At 37.4% G+C, this 14,273-nt stretch overlaps 1 protein-coding gene across 7 annotated transcripts in view; it reads right to left on the reverse strand.

Annotated features, from left to right (window-relative positions):
- SETD9 (SET domain containing 9) overlaps positions 1 to 14,273 on the reverse strand; it is a 38,858-nt gene that overhangs the window by 2,849 nt on the left and 21,736 nt on the right. For 2 of the 7 annotated variants that reach the window (XR_011966334.1, XM_072605589.1), the window contains one exon: positions 9,712 to 9,865. The exons of 2 other annotated variants lie outside the window; for them this stretch is intronic. Coding sequence is in view for 4 of the 5 variants with exons in the window: in XM_072605589.1 (XP_072461690.1) it covers positions 9,712 to 9,865 (154 nt within the window). In the remaining variant the exon portion in view is untranslated. Of the gene's footprint in view, positions 1 to 9,711; positions 9,866 to 10,342; positions 11,836 to 14,273 lie in introns of those variants that run through there. 3 more of the 7 variants (XM_072605593.1, XM_072605588.1, XM_072605594.1) reach the window with 2 other exon arrangements.

Genomic DNA, 14,273 nt, shown 5'->3' on the forward strand with positions numbered 1-14,273 from the left:
GCACCACCATCCTCTTAGTCACCCAGGCTTGCAACCTCTATATCATCCTCACACATCTCATACAAGCCAATCTGTGTCATCAACAAACGTTTATTAAGCAACTGTGCTAAACACAGAGCTAAACACTAGGGGTATGGATCCCTGCTCTCACAGAGCTCACAGTGTAACGAGGGAGGCAACTCTGTGCAAACAAAGACATGCAAACTACACATACAGAAATCAACCTACAAGACTCTAGGCTTAAGGGGTATTAGAAAAGCCATCTTGTAGAAGGTGGGATGTTAGTCGGGACTTGAAGCCAGCCAGGGGACTGAGACGAGAAGAGAGAATTTGCCAGTTAGTGAGAAGTCCTGCCTGGAGTGAGGAGAGGTCATTCTCTTGTGTGAGGGATTAATAGCAGGGATGCCAGAGCCACTGGATCTCATATGGAGGGAGCAAGACGGGAGAAGGTGTGAGGGAAGAAAGGGCTTTGAGCAACAGAGGATTTTCTGTTTGATTGTATTTGGAGACACTGGAGTTATTGTCAAGTCTTGTCAGTTCTACCTTTGCATCATTTTCCTATATGTCCCCTTCTCTCACGCAGCCACCAGCCTGGTAGAAACCCTCATCACCTCATGCCTAGAGTATTGCAATAGCCTTCTGTTCATTCTCCCTACCTCAAGTCTCTCTTCAGTCCAATCCATCCTCCATTCAGATGCCAAAATGATTTTCCTAAAGCACAGGTCACCCCCATATTCAGTAAACTCCAGGGAGGGCTCCATATTACTTTCCAGTATAAAATGTTTTATTTGATATTGCCTCTTGCAGGGGCAGCTGGTGGCAGTGGATAGAGTGCTGAACTTGGAGTCAAGAAGACCTAAGTTCAAATCTGGTCTCACACTTAGTAGCTGGGAGTCCCTGGTCAAGTCACTTAACCTCTGTCTACTTTAGTTTCATCTGTAAAAGTTGGGATCATAGGATTGTGGTGAAGAGCAAATGAAATAATATTTATAAAGCACTTAGCACAGTACCTGGCACATAATAGATAAATGCTAGCTTCCTTCCTTCCTTCCTTCCTTCCTTCCTTCCTTCCTTCCTTCCTTCCTTCCTTCCTTCCTTCCTTCCTTCCTTCCTTCCTTCCTTCCTTCATTCCTTCCTTCCTTTCTTCCTTCTTTCCTGTTCTAGGCTTCTTATACTCTACTTCCCTCCATTCACACTGGATCCTAGGGACTAGGAAGGATCCAGCTACACCGACCTGCTTGCACATAACACTCAATCCCAAAACTCCTTGCCTTTTTTTTCTTTTTGAATTAAATTTTATTTTTTTCAATCAGAAAAAATCTGCCTTCTCTCTCTTTTTCATTTCAGCATCACCATTTGGAAAGAAAGAAAAACAAAACCCCTGTTATGAACATGTATAGATAAGCAAAACAAATTTCCATATTGGTCATGTCTAAAAAAATTGTGTTTCATTCTGCAGCTCTTGAGTGTTTTACCTCTCTATTTCATTATGAGTCCTCTGGAATTGTGGTTAGTTAATAGACTTCCTCATTCTTTCAGAGTTGTTTGTCTTTACCATATTGTTGTCATTGTATAAATTATTCTCCTGGGTCTGCTCTCCCCACTCTGCATCAGTTTATATACATCTTCCCAAGTTTCTCCGAAAACATTCCCTTCATCATTTCTTACAGCATAATAGCATTCCATCACATTTACATACCATAACTTGTACAGGCATGGGCACTCCCTCAGTTTCCAATTTTCTGCTACCCCAAAATGAGCCATAAATATTTTCCTATATCCTTAATTAGAGTTTGTTTTATTTTGGCTTAATCCCTCCCTTAATCCCTCTTCTTCCTTCTTCCCTTTCCTTCCTGTTTCTCTGTTGAGTGTGTATTCTTCTCTCCTTTGGTCAGTTCAGATGGGTATAAGTTTTGTGTCAGCCTCACCCTCTACCCTTTCCTCCTTGTTTATAAGATTTCTACTTTTGTACCCCAACCATTTGAGATACTTTGCCCTAACTTTCCTTTCCTTCCCCAGTGTGTATTCCTCTCCTCCACTCTCTCTCCATTCTTCTTTTAAGACAATCAAACTATGACAGAACCATGCTCAGTCCTTCTGTGTAATTAGCTTCCCTCTATGACTCCCGATGATGATGATGACAGGGTTCAGACCCATTTTAGAATATAAGCAGTTTATCCTTGTTTAATTCTTTCTCATTTTTATTATCCATGTTTACCTTTTTATGCTTCTTTTCATTCCTATGTTTGAACTTCAAAGTTTCTATGTAGTTCTGGTCTTTTCATTAGAAATGCTTAGAAGTCCTCTATTGCATTAAAGGTTCATTCCCCTCCCCACCCCCCACCCCCACTCTCCACCCCACCTGTAAGATTATACTCCGTTTTGCTGGCTAAGTTAGTCTTGATTGTAAGCCCTTGACTTCTGGAATATCATATTTCAAGCTCTTCACTCTGTGATAGTGATGGCTGCTAAATTGTGTATGACTAACTGTAGCTTCTTAGTACTTGAATTTTTTCTCTCTGCAGTATTTTTCCTTTGATCTGGAAACTCTGGATTTTAGCTATGATATTCCTGGGGGGTTTCCTATTGGAGTTTCTTTCAAAAAGTGACTGCTGAATTCTTTCTATTTCTACTTTGTCTTCTGGTTCTAAAAAATATCTATGCATTTTCTTTAATGATTTCTTTTTTAAATATTATCTTATTTTTCCAATTATATGTAAAGATAATTTTTAATATTCATTTTTACATAATTCTGAGTTCTGTTTTTCTCTCCTCCCCTCCCTCTCTTCCTAAAACAGTTATTAGATTTGCTATATATGTGCAATCATATAAAATATGTTTCCATGTTAGTCATATTGTGAAAGAAGAAATAGATCAAAAGGAAAAAAAATTAAGAAAAGAAAATGACAATAGTATACTCCAGTCTTCATTCAGAGTTCATCAGTTCTTTCTCTGGATGTACTTAACATTTTCCATCATGAGACCTTTGTAATTATCTTGGATAAATGAATTCTTGAAATACGATGTTTAGATTCTTCCTCTTTTTTTGTCATGGTTTTTAGGTAGTCCAATGATTCTTAATTTTTTTCTCCTTTATGTGTTTTCCAGGCCAATTGCTTTTGCAATGAGATACTTCACATTTACTTCTTCTCCTTTAGTCTTTTGACTTTGTGTTATTATTTCTTTGTCATCAGTTTCTATTTGACCCATTTTAATTTTCATGGAGTTTGTTATTTGGGCAAAGTTTTGTATCTTTTGTGCCAAATTATTAATTCCCTTTTCAATTCTCTCTTCTATATCTCTCATTCTTGTCCTGGTTATTCCTCTGCAGGCTTCAGACCAGGTTAGAAGCTGAAAATGAGACCCAGTTCCAGCTCCTAGGGTCAAGACGCACACTTGCTGCTTGCTTCTGAATTTGTTCCTTGCTTGTCACACATTTAGAGCCCATGACCATCCCTCACCCTAGACACCAAAGGAGCTCACTACACTTCTTCTGGATACTCTGCCATCTTGATTGTACGAACTCAGTGCTTTTTCCATGGCTACCTCCCATCCCTGGAATGCTCTCCCTCCTTCACCTCTGCCTCCTCCCTTCCCTGGCCTCCTTAAAGACTCAGCTCAAGACTTCCAGGAGTCGAGATGGTGGAGTAAGCAGTAAATCACTGTAACTCTCCCATATTCACTTCCAAACAACCATTAAATAGTGCCCCCAAACAAATCCTGGAGCAGCAGGACCAGCAAAAAGATGGAGTGGAACTATCTTTTAGCCCAAGAAATGGAAGATCAGTCAGAAAGTTTTGTCTCTCTCAGGTAAAATGGGAGCATAGTCCAGGACAGGGAAGTGTCCTAGCAAATCAGTGGGAGATCCTGAGCCCCAGTGTGGTGGAGCAGGAAAACACCAAAACCAGGACCCCCCACGTACATTAGCATAGCCAGGGGAACCAGAAGAATTCCAATTTTCCCACATCTTCTCCAACATTTATCATTTTCCTATTTTGCCATGTTAGCCAATGTGATAGGTGTGAGGTGTATGGTACTTCAGAGTTGTTTTGATTTGCATTTCCCTAATCAATAGGGATTTAGGTCATTTTTTTTCATATGACTATAAATAGTTTTAATTTCTTCATCTGAACACTACTTGTTCATATCCTTTGACCATTTATCATTTGGGGAATTACTTATATTCTTATAGATTTGACTCAGTTCTCCATATATTTTAGAAATGAGGCCTTTATCAGAGACATTGACAGTAAAAATTGCTTCCCAGCTTTCTGTTTTCCTTCTAATCTTGCTTTCATTGGCTTTGTTTATGCAAATCTTAATTTAATGTAATCAAAATTATCCATTTTGCATTTTGTATTGTTCTCTATCTCTGGTTTGGTCATAAATTCTTCCCTTTTCCATGGATCTGACAGGTAAACTATTCTTTGCTCTCATGATTTGCTTTACAGTTTTACCCTTTATGTCTAAATCATATACCATTTTGACCTTATCTTGGTATAGGGTGTAAGATGTTGCTCTATGCCTAGTTTCTGCCATAGTGTTTTCCAGTTTTCCTAGCAATTTTTGTCAAATAGTGAGTTTTTATCCCAGAACCTGGAGTCTTTGGATTTATCAAACAGTAGATTACTACAGTCATTGACTACTGTGTCTTGTGTACCTTACATCTACCACTCTATTTCTTAGTCAGTACAAAGGAGTTTGGATGATAGCTGCTTTATAACACAATTTTAGAAGTGGTACAACAAGGCTACCTTCCCTTGCATTTCTTTTCATTAATTCCCTTGATATTCTGGACCTTTTGTTCTTCCAGATGAATTTTGTCATTTTTTCTAAGGGAACTCACATTCTAATGAGGGAGAAAGTTACTAGCTAAAATGATAAGGAAGAGACTAGGAAGACTTCATACAAAAGATAAGATTTCAATTGAGTCTTTTTTTTGTAAATAATAGTATTTTATTTTTTCCCCTGGTTACATGTTAAGAAAATTTTTAACATTCAGTTTTATAAGATTCTGAGTTCCAAATTTTTCTCCCTTTCTCCCTCCCCACTTTTTCCATATTAGTCAAAGTTGTGAAAGAAGGAAGATCAGGAAGATCAAAAGGGGAAAAATAGCAAGAAAGAATAAAGTACATGAAAAAAATAGTCTTTGATGTGCATTCAGAATCCATCAGTTCTTTATCTGGATTTGGATAGCATTTTCCTTGGCAAGTCTTTTGTACTTGTCTTGGATCAGTGTATTGCTGAGAAGAGCCTATTCATTCATAGCTGATCATCATACAGTATTACTGATACTCTGTGTACAATGTTTTCCTGGTTCTGCTCAATTCAGTGTTTTCCTGGTTCTGCTCAATTCACTTTGCATCAGTTCATACAAGTCTTTCCAGGTTTTTGTGAAATCTGCCTGCTGCTCATTTCTTATTGCACAATAGTATTCCATTACATGTATATACCATAGCTTGTTCATCCATTCTCCAACTGGTGAGCATCCCCTTAATTTCCAATATTTTGCCACCACAAAGAGGGTGGCTATAAATATTTTTGCCATGTAGGTCCTTTACCCTTTTTCATAATCTCTTTGGGATACAGATCTAGTAATGGCATTGCTGAATCAAAAAGTATGCACATTTTTATAGTCCTATGGGCATAGTTCTAAATTGCTCTCTAAAATGGTTGAATCAGTTCACAATTCTACCCATAGTTCATTAATGTCCCAGTTTTCTCATATCCCCTCCAACATTTATCATTTTCCTTTCCCGTCCATTAGCCAGTCTGATATATGTGATATGATATCTCAGCGTTGTTTTAATTTGAATTTAATTTGCAGTCTAAAGAGACTGAGTACTTTTTCATATGCCTATAGATAGCTTTCAGTTTTTCATCTGAAAACTGCCTGTTCATATCCTTTGACCATTTATCAACTGGGGAACGATATATTCTTATAGATTTGACTCAGTTCTCTGTATATTTTAGAAATGAGGCCTTTATGAGAGACACTTACTGTAAAGACTGTTTCCCATCTTTCTGCTTGCCTTCTAATCTTGGTGGCATTGGTTTTGTTTGTACAAAACCTTTTTAATTTAATATAATCAGTATTATCTGTTTTACATTTGTAACACTCTCTATCTATCTCTTGTTTGGTCATGAATTCTTCCTCTCTCCATAGATCTGACAGGTAGACTACTCCTTGCTCTTTTAATTTGCTTTTGGTGTCACCATCATGTCTAAATCATGACAAAGGTCTGTAATATCTAACTTTCCTAATATTCTATTTACCTCCATGGTTTCTTTCTTGTTTATTTTTTGGTTGGATTTATTGAATTCTGAGAAGGGATGACTGAGGTCTCCTACAAGTGTAGTTTTGCTATTTCTTCCTGCACTTTACTTAACTTCTTTAAGAATTTGGATGCTATACCCCTTGGTGCATATGTTTAGTATTGACATTGCTTCGTTGTCTATGGTACTTTTTAGTAAGATGTAGTTTCCTTCCTTATCTCTTTTAATTAAGTCTATTTTTGTTTTTGCTTTGTCTGAGTTCAGGATTGCTATTCATGCTTTTTTTTTCTTTACTTCAGCTGAAACATGATAGATTCTGTCTAGTCCCCTACCTTTATTCTGTGTTTGTCTCTCTGCTTCAGGTGTGTTTCTTGTAAACAATATATTGTCTGATTGATGCAGTTGTGAACTCATCCAATCATCCTGGAGAGCAACATGGAACTATGCCCAAAGGGCTATAAAACTAGGCATATACCCTTTGATCCAGTAATACCACTACTAGATCTATATCCCAAAGAGATCCTAAAAAAAGGAAAAAGGACCCACATGTACAGAAATATTTATAGCATCTATTTTATGGTGGCAAAGAATTGGAAATTGAGGGGAAGCTCATTGATTGGAGAATAGCTGAACAGGTTGTGGTATATGAATGTAATTTAATACTATTATTCCATAGAGAAATGGTGAGCAGGCAGATTTGAGAAAAATTTGAAAAGATTGATACTGAGTGAAGTGAGCAGAACAAGAAGAACTTTGTACAAAGTAACAGCAACATTGTGCAACAACCAATTTTGTTAGAATTAGGTCTTCTGAGAATGCAATGGTCTAAGATAATTCCAAAAGACTCATGATGGAAAATCCTATCCACATCCAGAGAAAGAACTAAGGAATCTGAATGCAGATTGAAGCATACACTATTTTCTTTTTTCTTTTTCATAGTTTTTCCCTTTTGTTCTGATTCTTCTTTCACAACATGACTAATGTGGAAATATGCTTAATATGATTGTACATATATATAGCTTATATCAGATTAAATGTCGTCTTGGGGAGGGGAGGAAAGCGGGAAAATTTTAGAACTCAAAATCTTATAAAAATGAATGTTGAAAAATAAAAATAAATAAATTTAAAAAAAACAAAGTACAATTTCTTTAAAAAAAAAAAAAAAAGAATTTGAGCTCCTTGACAGCAAGAACTGTATTACTGCTTTTCTTTGAATTCCCAGGACTTGAAACAATGCCTGAAACACTGTTTGTTGACTAAACATCTAAAGCCCAGCATTCACAATTCGTAGAGCTAAAATATTACTGATGAGGAACATGATGTCCAAAGAGGCTGTGACTTACCCAAGATCACACAGATAATGTCAGGACCAGGATTCAAATTCAACATTGTATTTCCCTAAACATATTACCGTACACATTAAACTTCAGCTGTAATTTTTGTGCTCATTCACATGCTTTCATAAATTCTTCTTATAGGCTTTTCCCATTGACTTGGATTTTAATTGATCCCTGGGGAACCCAACCATATACGTTTCTCTACTCAGAGAAGGACCTACCTACTCCACTTGTGACAAAAGTCTTCTGTTTCCAATCTCATGGTAACTCAATTTTTCAAACAGCATTTGGTGCACAATCTTGTTAATGACTTTCTGCCTAGCTAAATGGATTACTTTCTCTGATTCTCCTTTAACCCATATATCCCTCTGGGAATAACTAACAAATTAGTCAGGCATACTTTCCTCTCCTAGAAACAATGCGATTGTTCCCTTGGTGGCTTAAATGTCAAGTGATCCTACCCATTATTGATTTCACCAGCTTGCCTGGCAGAGAGGTGAGATTCAATAGTCACTAGATCCCAGCACCCCGGCTGGAACCTTTTATATGAATGGGGGCTAATTACAGCATCTGTCGACCAGTCCCTGGCAGAGAGGCTGTCTAAGAACACATTAGATGTTCTTGGCAAAGCTTTACATTTTCCCTCTTGTTCCTATGAAATTTCCAAGGTATACTTGGTTATTTGGTACATCAGCATTTATTTTATTGATCAGATTTAGAACAAACTGTATGTGACATTATTTGGTCTAATATTTATTCATTGTAAAAGAGTTTGGAGATAATTTGGTCTAATTCCACCATTTTATAAATATAGAAACCGAGGCCCAAGGAGTTGGTGAGTTGCCTGTGGTCATATAGCTCATTAGTAGTACAGCTGGAACTAGAGCTGAGGTCTTGACTCACAGACCAGTGTTTTTTCCACTGCTTATGCTTCAACATGTTTGATTAAAGATTCAACTTGGACATGGGAATCTCCTTTCCTAACTTAATTCAACAACTATTTATTAAATGCCTATTAGCCTATTATGTACTAGGAACTGTCTCAGGTCCTGAGTATATGAAGACAAAAAAAATACTGATTCTTATCTTTAAAGAGCTTAAATTCTACTTGGGGAATATAACATGTAAAAAGCAAATCTAAGAATTTGGAGAAAAAGCCCTTTAAACTTGGGGAACCAAAGAATGTTACATATATGGGAAGTGGTCTTTGAACCTAGCCTTGGAGGAAAATACACATTCTGTGAAGAGACAGTAATAAGGAAGTGAATTTCAAGCATCAAGGGTAGCTTGTTCAAAGATCCAAAGACAACTGAAGATAATATTATTGGGGGAATAGCAGGTAGGACAATTCTGGTGAAACTTGAGAGTGAGGGAAAGGGGAGATATGTGAAATAAAACTAACAAAAAGTAGTCTGCAGCCAAGTTGTAAATGGTTTTAATACTGATTTAATTTTTTTTTTAATTTTACCCAATAGGTAATAGGGAGCCACCAAAGGTTTTTGAGCAGAGGAGTTATGTTAAAAAAAGATGATTTTGGTAGATGTGTAGTGAATGAAATGAGAGCAAATGGAAGTTGAAGGCACACAGAACAATTAGAAGGGAGTGCAATAGCCCAGGAGAGTGCTTTTGTGGACAGAAGGGGACAAAATTAGGAGATGCTGTAGAAGTACAATCACCAGGAGTTAGAGAAGGGAAAGGAATGAACAAATATTTATACAGTACCTACTCTGTAGCAGGCACTATGCTGTATTGTACCAATATCGTCTCATTTGATCCTCACAACACCCTGCAAAGCAGGTGATATCATTATCCCCATTTAAAGGTGGGAGACTGAAGCAAAAAAATTAAGTGATCTGCCCAGGGTCACACAGCTAGTAACTATCTGAGGCTGGATTTGAACTCAGAGCTTCCTGATTCTAAAGCCAGCACTCTATGCACTGTAGCACCAGCTTCCTCTGGAGATGTGGGAAATGACAGAGATAGAAGAGCCAAGGATGACTCCACAATTGTCAACCTGGGTGACTAGAAGGACCATGATATCCTCAAAAATAATAGGGAAGTTTTAAGGGCACAGTAGATAGTTAGCTCCACATCGTACCTGATAAATTCGAGAGTCCTATGGAATATCCAGGTTGAAGTTTGGAGCAGGCAGTTAGCAACAGGACTTGAGCTCAAAAGATTAGGGTTGGATGGATATTTAGGGGTCATGTTCGGAGAAATGATGCCTGAACTCATGGGAATTGATGAGATCACTAAGAAAGGAAAAACAGTAAATCAACAAAGAAGCGTAGCAAGCTGGCAACTTTTTGGTAAAAAAAAATGTTGTCTATCCATTTATTAATAATAATAACTAGCATTTATGGGATGCTTTTTGAGGTACTATTGTTAACCCCATTTCACAGATGAGGAAACTAAGGCAGGCAGAGATTAAATGACTTGCCTAGGGTCACACTGCTAGTAAGTGTCCGAGGCAAGATCTGAACTTGGGTCTTCAAACTACAGATCCAGTGGTCTGTCCTACATAACATCAGGTGCCTATTGTGATCCATCACTGTTAGAACCCTAGGTCAATTGTTTTACAATTATGTGCCATATCAAGAAGAAGGACGCACACCAGTGTCCTCCCCTCCCCGTCCCCAAGACAATATTGTATGGAGCTCCCCTTCCCTTAGGGAGACCAAGGAAAGGTAAGGTTGTTGTGAAAAATCAGAGATGATGTATGCAAAGAATTTTGTTGTTATTGTTGTTTTAATGTTTATTTTCAGTTCCAAATTCTCTGCCCCCTTCATTGAGACAAAAAGCATTTTGTAAACTTTCAAGTGAGAATTCCCTAATGACTGCTATTGTTGAAGCAAAAGCAGTTTGGACTTTGCAACAACCCTTCTCAGTCTAGAATTCTACAAGCTAAGTCAGAGGCAGCTCAGTAGTCCAGGGGATGGAGCACTGGGCTCAGAGTCCGCAAGACCTCCTGACTTCAACTCTAGCCTCAGATACTTACTAGCTCTGCAGTGCAGGCAAGTCACTTAAAAACTCAGTTTTCTCAACTGCTAAATAGGGATAATAGTATCTACCATAAGTATTAGTAATGTAATTAGTAATTATCCAGGGATAATAGTATCTACTATTAGTATTAGTAATGTAATTAGTAATTATCTAGGGATAATAAGTAGCTACTATTAGTATTAGTAATGTAATTAGTAATTATCTAGGGATAATAAGTAGCTACTATTAGTATTAGTAATGTAATTAGTAATTATCTAGGGATAATAAGTAGCTACTATTAGTATTAGTAATGTAATTAGTAATTATCTAGGGATAATAAGTAGCTACTATTAGTATTAGTAATGTAATTAGTAATTATCTAGGGATAATAAGTAGCTACTATTAGTATTAGTAATGTAATTAGTAATTATCTAGGGATAATAAGTAGCTACTATTAGTATTAGTAGATACTAATAGTATCTAGGGATAATAGTAACTATTTCTTCCAGGCCTGCTATGAGGATCAAATGAGATAATAATTGTCAAGCATTTAGCACAGTGCCCACACATAGTAGGTGTCTTTTTAAAATGCTTATTTCTTTCTCCTAGGCTCCTATGGGTAAAATGAGAAGAAACTCTTTCAATTTCACACCTAATGTGACTTAATGGGAGCCATACCAATCCCATCCTCCCCTAAAAGGGAGGATGAGGTTCTTAATAATGTGTTCTGGAACACATCAAAGCCACAGAAAGAATGAACAACGTTGTTCCAACACCAAACAAGTTCTGTTAAGTCTGTCTGGTAATGCTAAAAAATCAGAACTCCATCTTGGGGATATGCAAGTAAGCGGAAGGGACAATGAAAAGATATGTTCAGGAAGCTGATTTTAATTTAATAAGTTATCCTGCATTTAGGTGAAAAGCAGTTTAAGTTGAAATAGGAAGACAAATTTTAAAAGTCACTGAAGCAAACAGCTTATTATCCACTGCACCAAAACATAAAAGCAGTATTTATTTACATGAAGATGAAAATCCCCAGTCTAATTAGATCTCAAAGGGCAAATCTCCACAACACATAACCCAGAGAAATTCACTGAGAAAAGCTCTCTTGAGCCAAATGAATAGCTAAGTAGAAAAACTGGTTCCTTCCAGTTAGTTGATAATCGTGTAGTAGTTGGAGAAAAACTCTTCTCCTTGTTGGATGTCCCTGAGAGCCACAAGAACCACACATCTCAACGGGCTGTTAGAAACAAAGGGGGAAAACAGAGATTTGATTAATTAACTCTGATCAGCTTGGTACATTAAGAGTAATGTGGGTTCACATCTTTAAATACAAAAGTAGCTGAGATAAAAATTACAGATGGAATGTTCCTTCTCCTTCGATTCCTCCTTAACATCTTAATTTTTAAATTTAATTCCATAATTAACCCAGAAGTTTTTTTCTTTCTTCACCAACACAGAACAAAGCAGAGCCCCAGTAAAGCAGAAACAAGGCAAGCATCGTTCTGAAGAGAAGACTCATCTTCCTGAGTTCAAATATAGCCTCGGCCACTAGCTGTGTGACTCTGGGCAAATCATTTGACCCTATTTGCCTCAGTTTCCTCATCTGTAAATGAGCTGGAGAAGGAAATGGCAAACCACTCCAGTATCTTTCCCAAGAAAGTAAGAACTTAGCAAATATTTGCTCATTGATGGGCTAAGGCGAACTATCAATCTCATAGTTTGTATATACTGAGGATATACTAGAGCTGAAAGGGACCCAGTCCAACACCTTCCTTTTACAGATGAGAAAACAGATCCAGCAACTTGTCCAAAGTCAAACAGCTACTAAATAACAGAGCCAGGAATTGAACCCACTTTCTTTGCCTCCAGGGCCAGGGATCTCTCCTCTGTACCACCCTGTCTCCCCAGCTGAGCTGGCCAAAATAACAAGTCAGAAGAATGCAGCCAGCACCCTCAGAACAAACAATGTAGAAGCTCGCTCTAACTCTTTCTTCCAGGATGTGTTGAGAGCTTCCCAAGTCTGGAGTGGAATCTCGGAACTCTTTCATTTTCTGGCCACCAAAGTTAATTTTAAGAATCACAAGTTTTCGCAATGATAAATTATACTCTGGATGTTCTGTTTGAAATGACCTTATCAGTATGTTCTCCACAAGGGTGGGGCTGAGGCTCCTTCTACACAAGGGCCCCCAGCCAGAAAAGCAACAATTTACAGCTCCCTCTCGATAAGGACAAAATCTGTTTCTGGACACAATTCATGTGATATTGCATGTAAACTCAAGTTTCTTACATGGCCAACACTTTCTATTCTTCTACTCAATATATAAGAACATCAATATTTATTTATTTGTTCAATGATTATTTACCAAGGGCCTCAAATATACCAGACATGGTGCTAGTTGCTGGGGACAGGAAGTTTTCATTCATCCTATTTGCAAGGAAATTATAGGTACATATATAGAAAGAAAATGCCAAGACATTTTTTTTTTTTTAGTGGGGAAAGAGCACCTTTCTACTGAGAGGGATCAGAAAAGACCTTGCATGGGAGTGAAACTTAGGTCTGAAGCAAATTGGTGACAAAAATGGATCTACACCCGCCTTCTGACTGATGAGAATGGTTCACATGCTACATGTAGGAATAGAAAGTTCGTTTTCTAAAACTGACCAATGGACTCTTACAAGACTAAAGAACACTCATAAACAACTGTTAAGTGTAGAAATGGGGATGACTAGATGGTGAAGTGAGTGGGCAGACCATCATGCCTGGAGTCAGGAAGATATGAGTTCAAGTTCAGCCTGAGACACTTACTAGTTGGGTAACCCTGGGCAAGTCATTTAATTCATCTGCCTCAGTCTCCTCCACTGTAAAATAGGGATAGTAACAGCACCTACCTCCTAGGGTTATTGTGAGGATTAAATGAAATATTTGTAAATCACTTAGCACAGTGCCCAGCACATAACAGATGCTCCATAAATGCTTTTCCAAACCTATCCTTCCTGATATCATAAGTTTACTCTTAAAGAAGTTGATTCTCTGTGAACTTACTCACTTTACTAGACCTTCAAAATGTTACTTCTGCAGACTCAGGATGAATAGAAAATGTTTGTTCCAATTCAAACTACAGCCTATCTTCTGCTTTTCATCCTTACCATCTGTACCATATTTTTTAACAGCCACTGAAATGGGCAAAAAGAAACTATTCATAATTAGTGTTAAGTTAGTCCCTTTCCTCAATCCAGAGCTCCCATGTGTGGGTTTATGAACCCAGGGGAAATAGGGAGCAAGGTATTTTAAATTGATTACAGTAAAACCTCATTTGAAGAAGTTAAAGGGTGGGAGAATTAGAGAATACTCTGAAAGAAATGTCTTTTTAAAGCACTGTCTACTTTATCAACGAGTACCAACCAAAAGGTAAAAAGAAAGTTAATTTTGAAATTATAATTCCTAATAAGCCTATACTTTACAATAATGCATCAAAGACTCCTAAATTATATATCTTAGAAATTCTTTTATTAAAAAAAATCCCATCTTTAATAAATTATGCCTCAGAAATTCCTTTATTCAAAAAGAAGCCCATCTTTGATTACAGAAATTATGGCAAATTTCCAGTTACTGGTAGCTAACTATGATATTTGACTGAATTGAAAGCAATGGACCCATTTGAGTTACAGAGCTAT

Source organism: Notamacropus eugenii, chromosome 4 (assembly GCF_028372415.1).
Source record: "Notamacropus eugenii isolate mMacEug1 chromosome 4, mMacEug1.pri_v2, whole genome shotgun sequence".
Lineage (NCBI taxonomy): Eukaryota > Metazoa > Chordata > Mammalia > Diprotodontia > Macropodidae > Notamacropus > Notamacropus eugenii.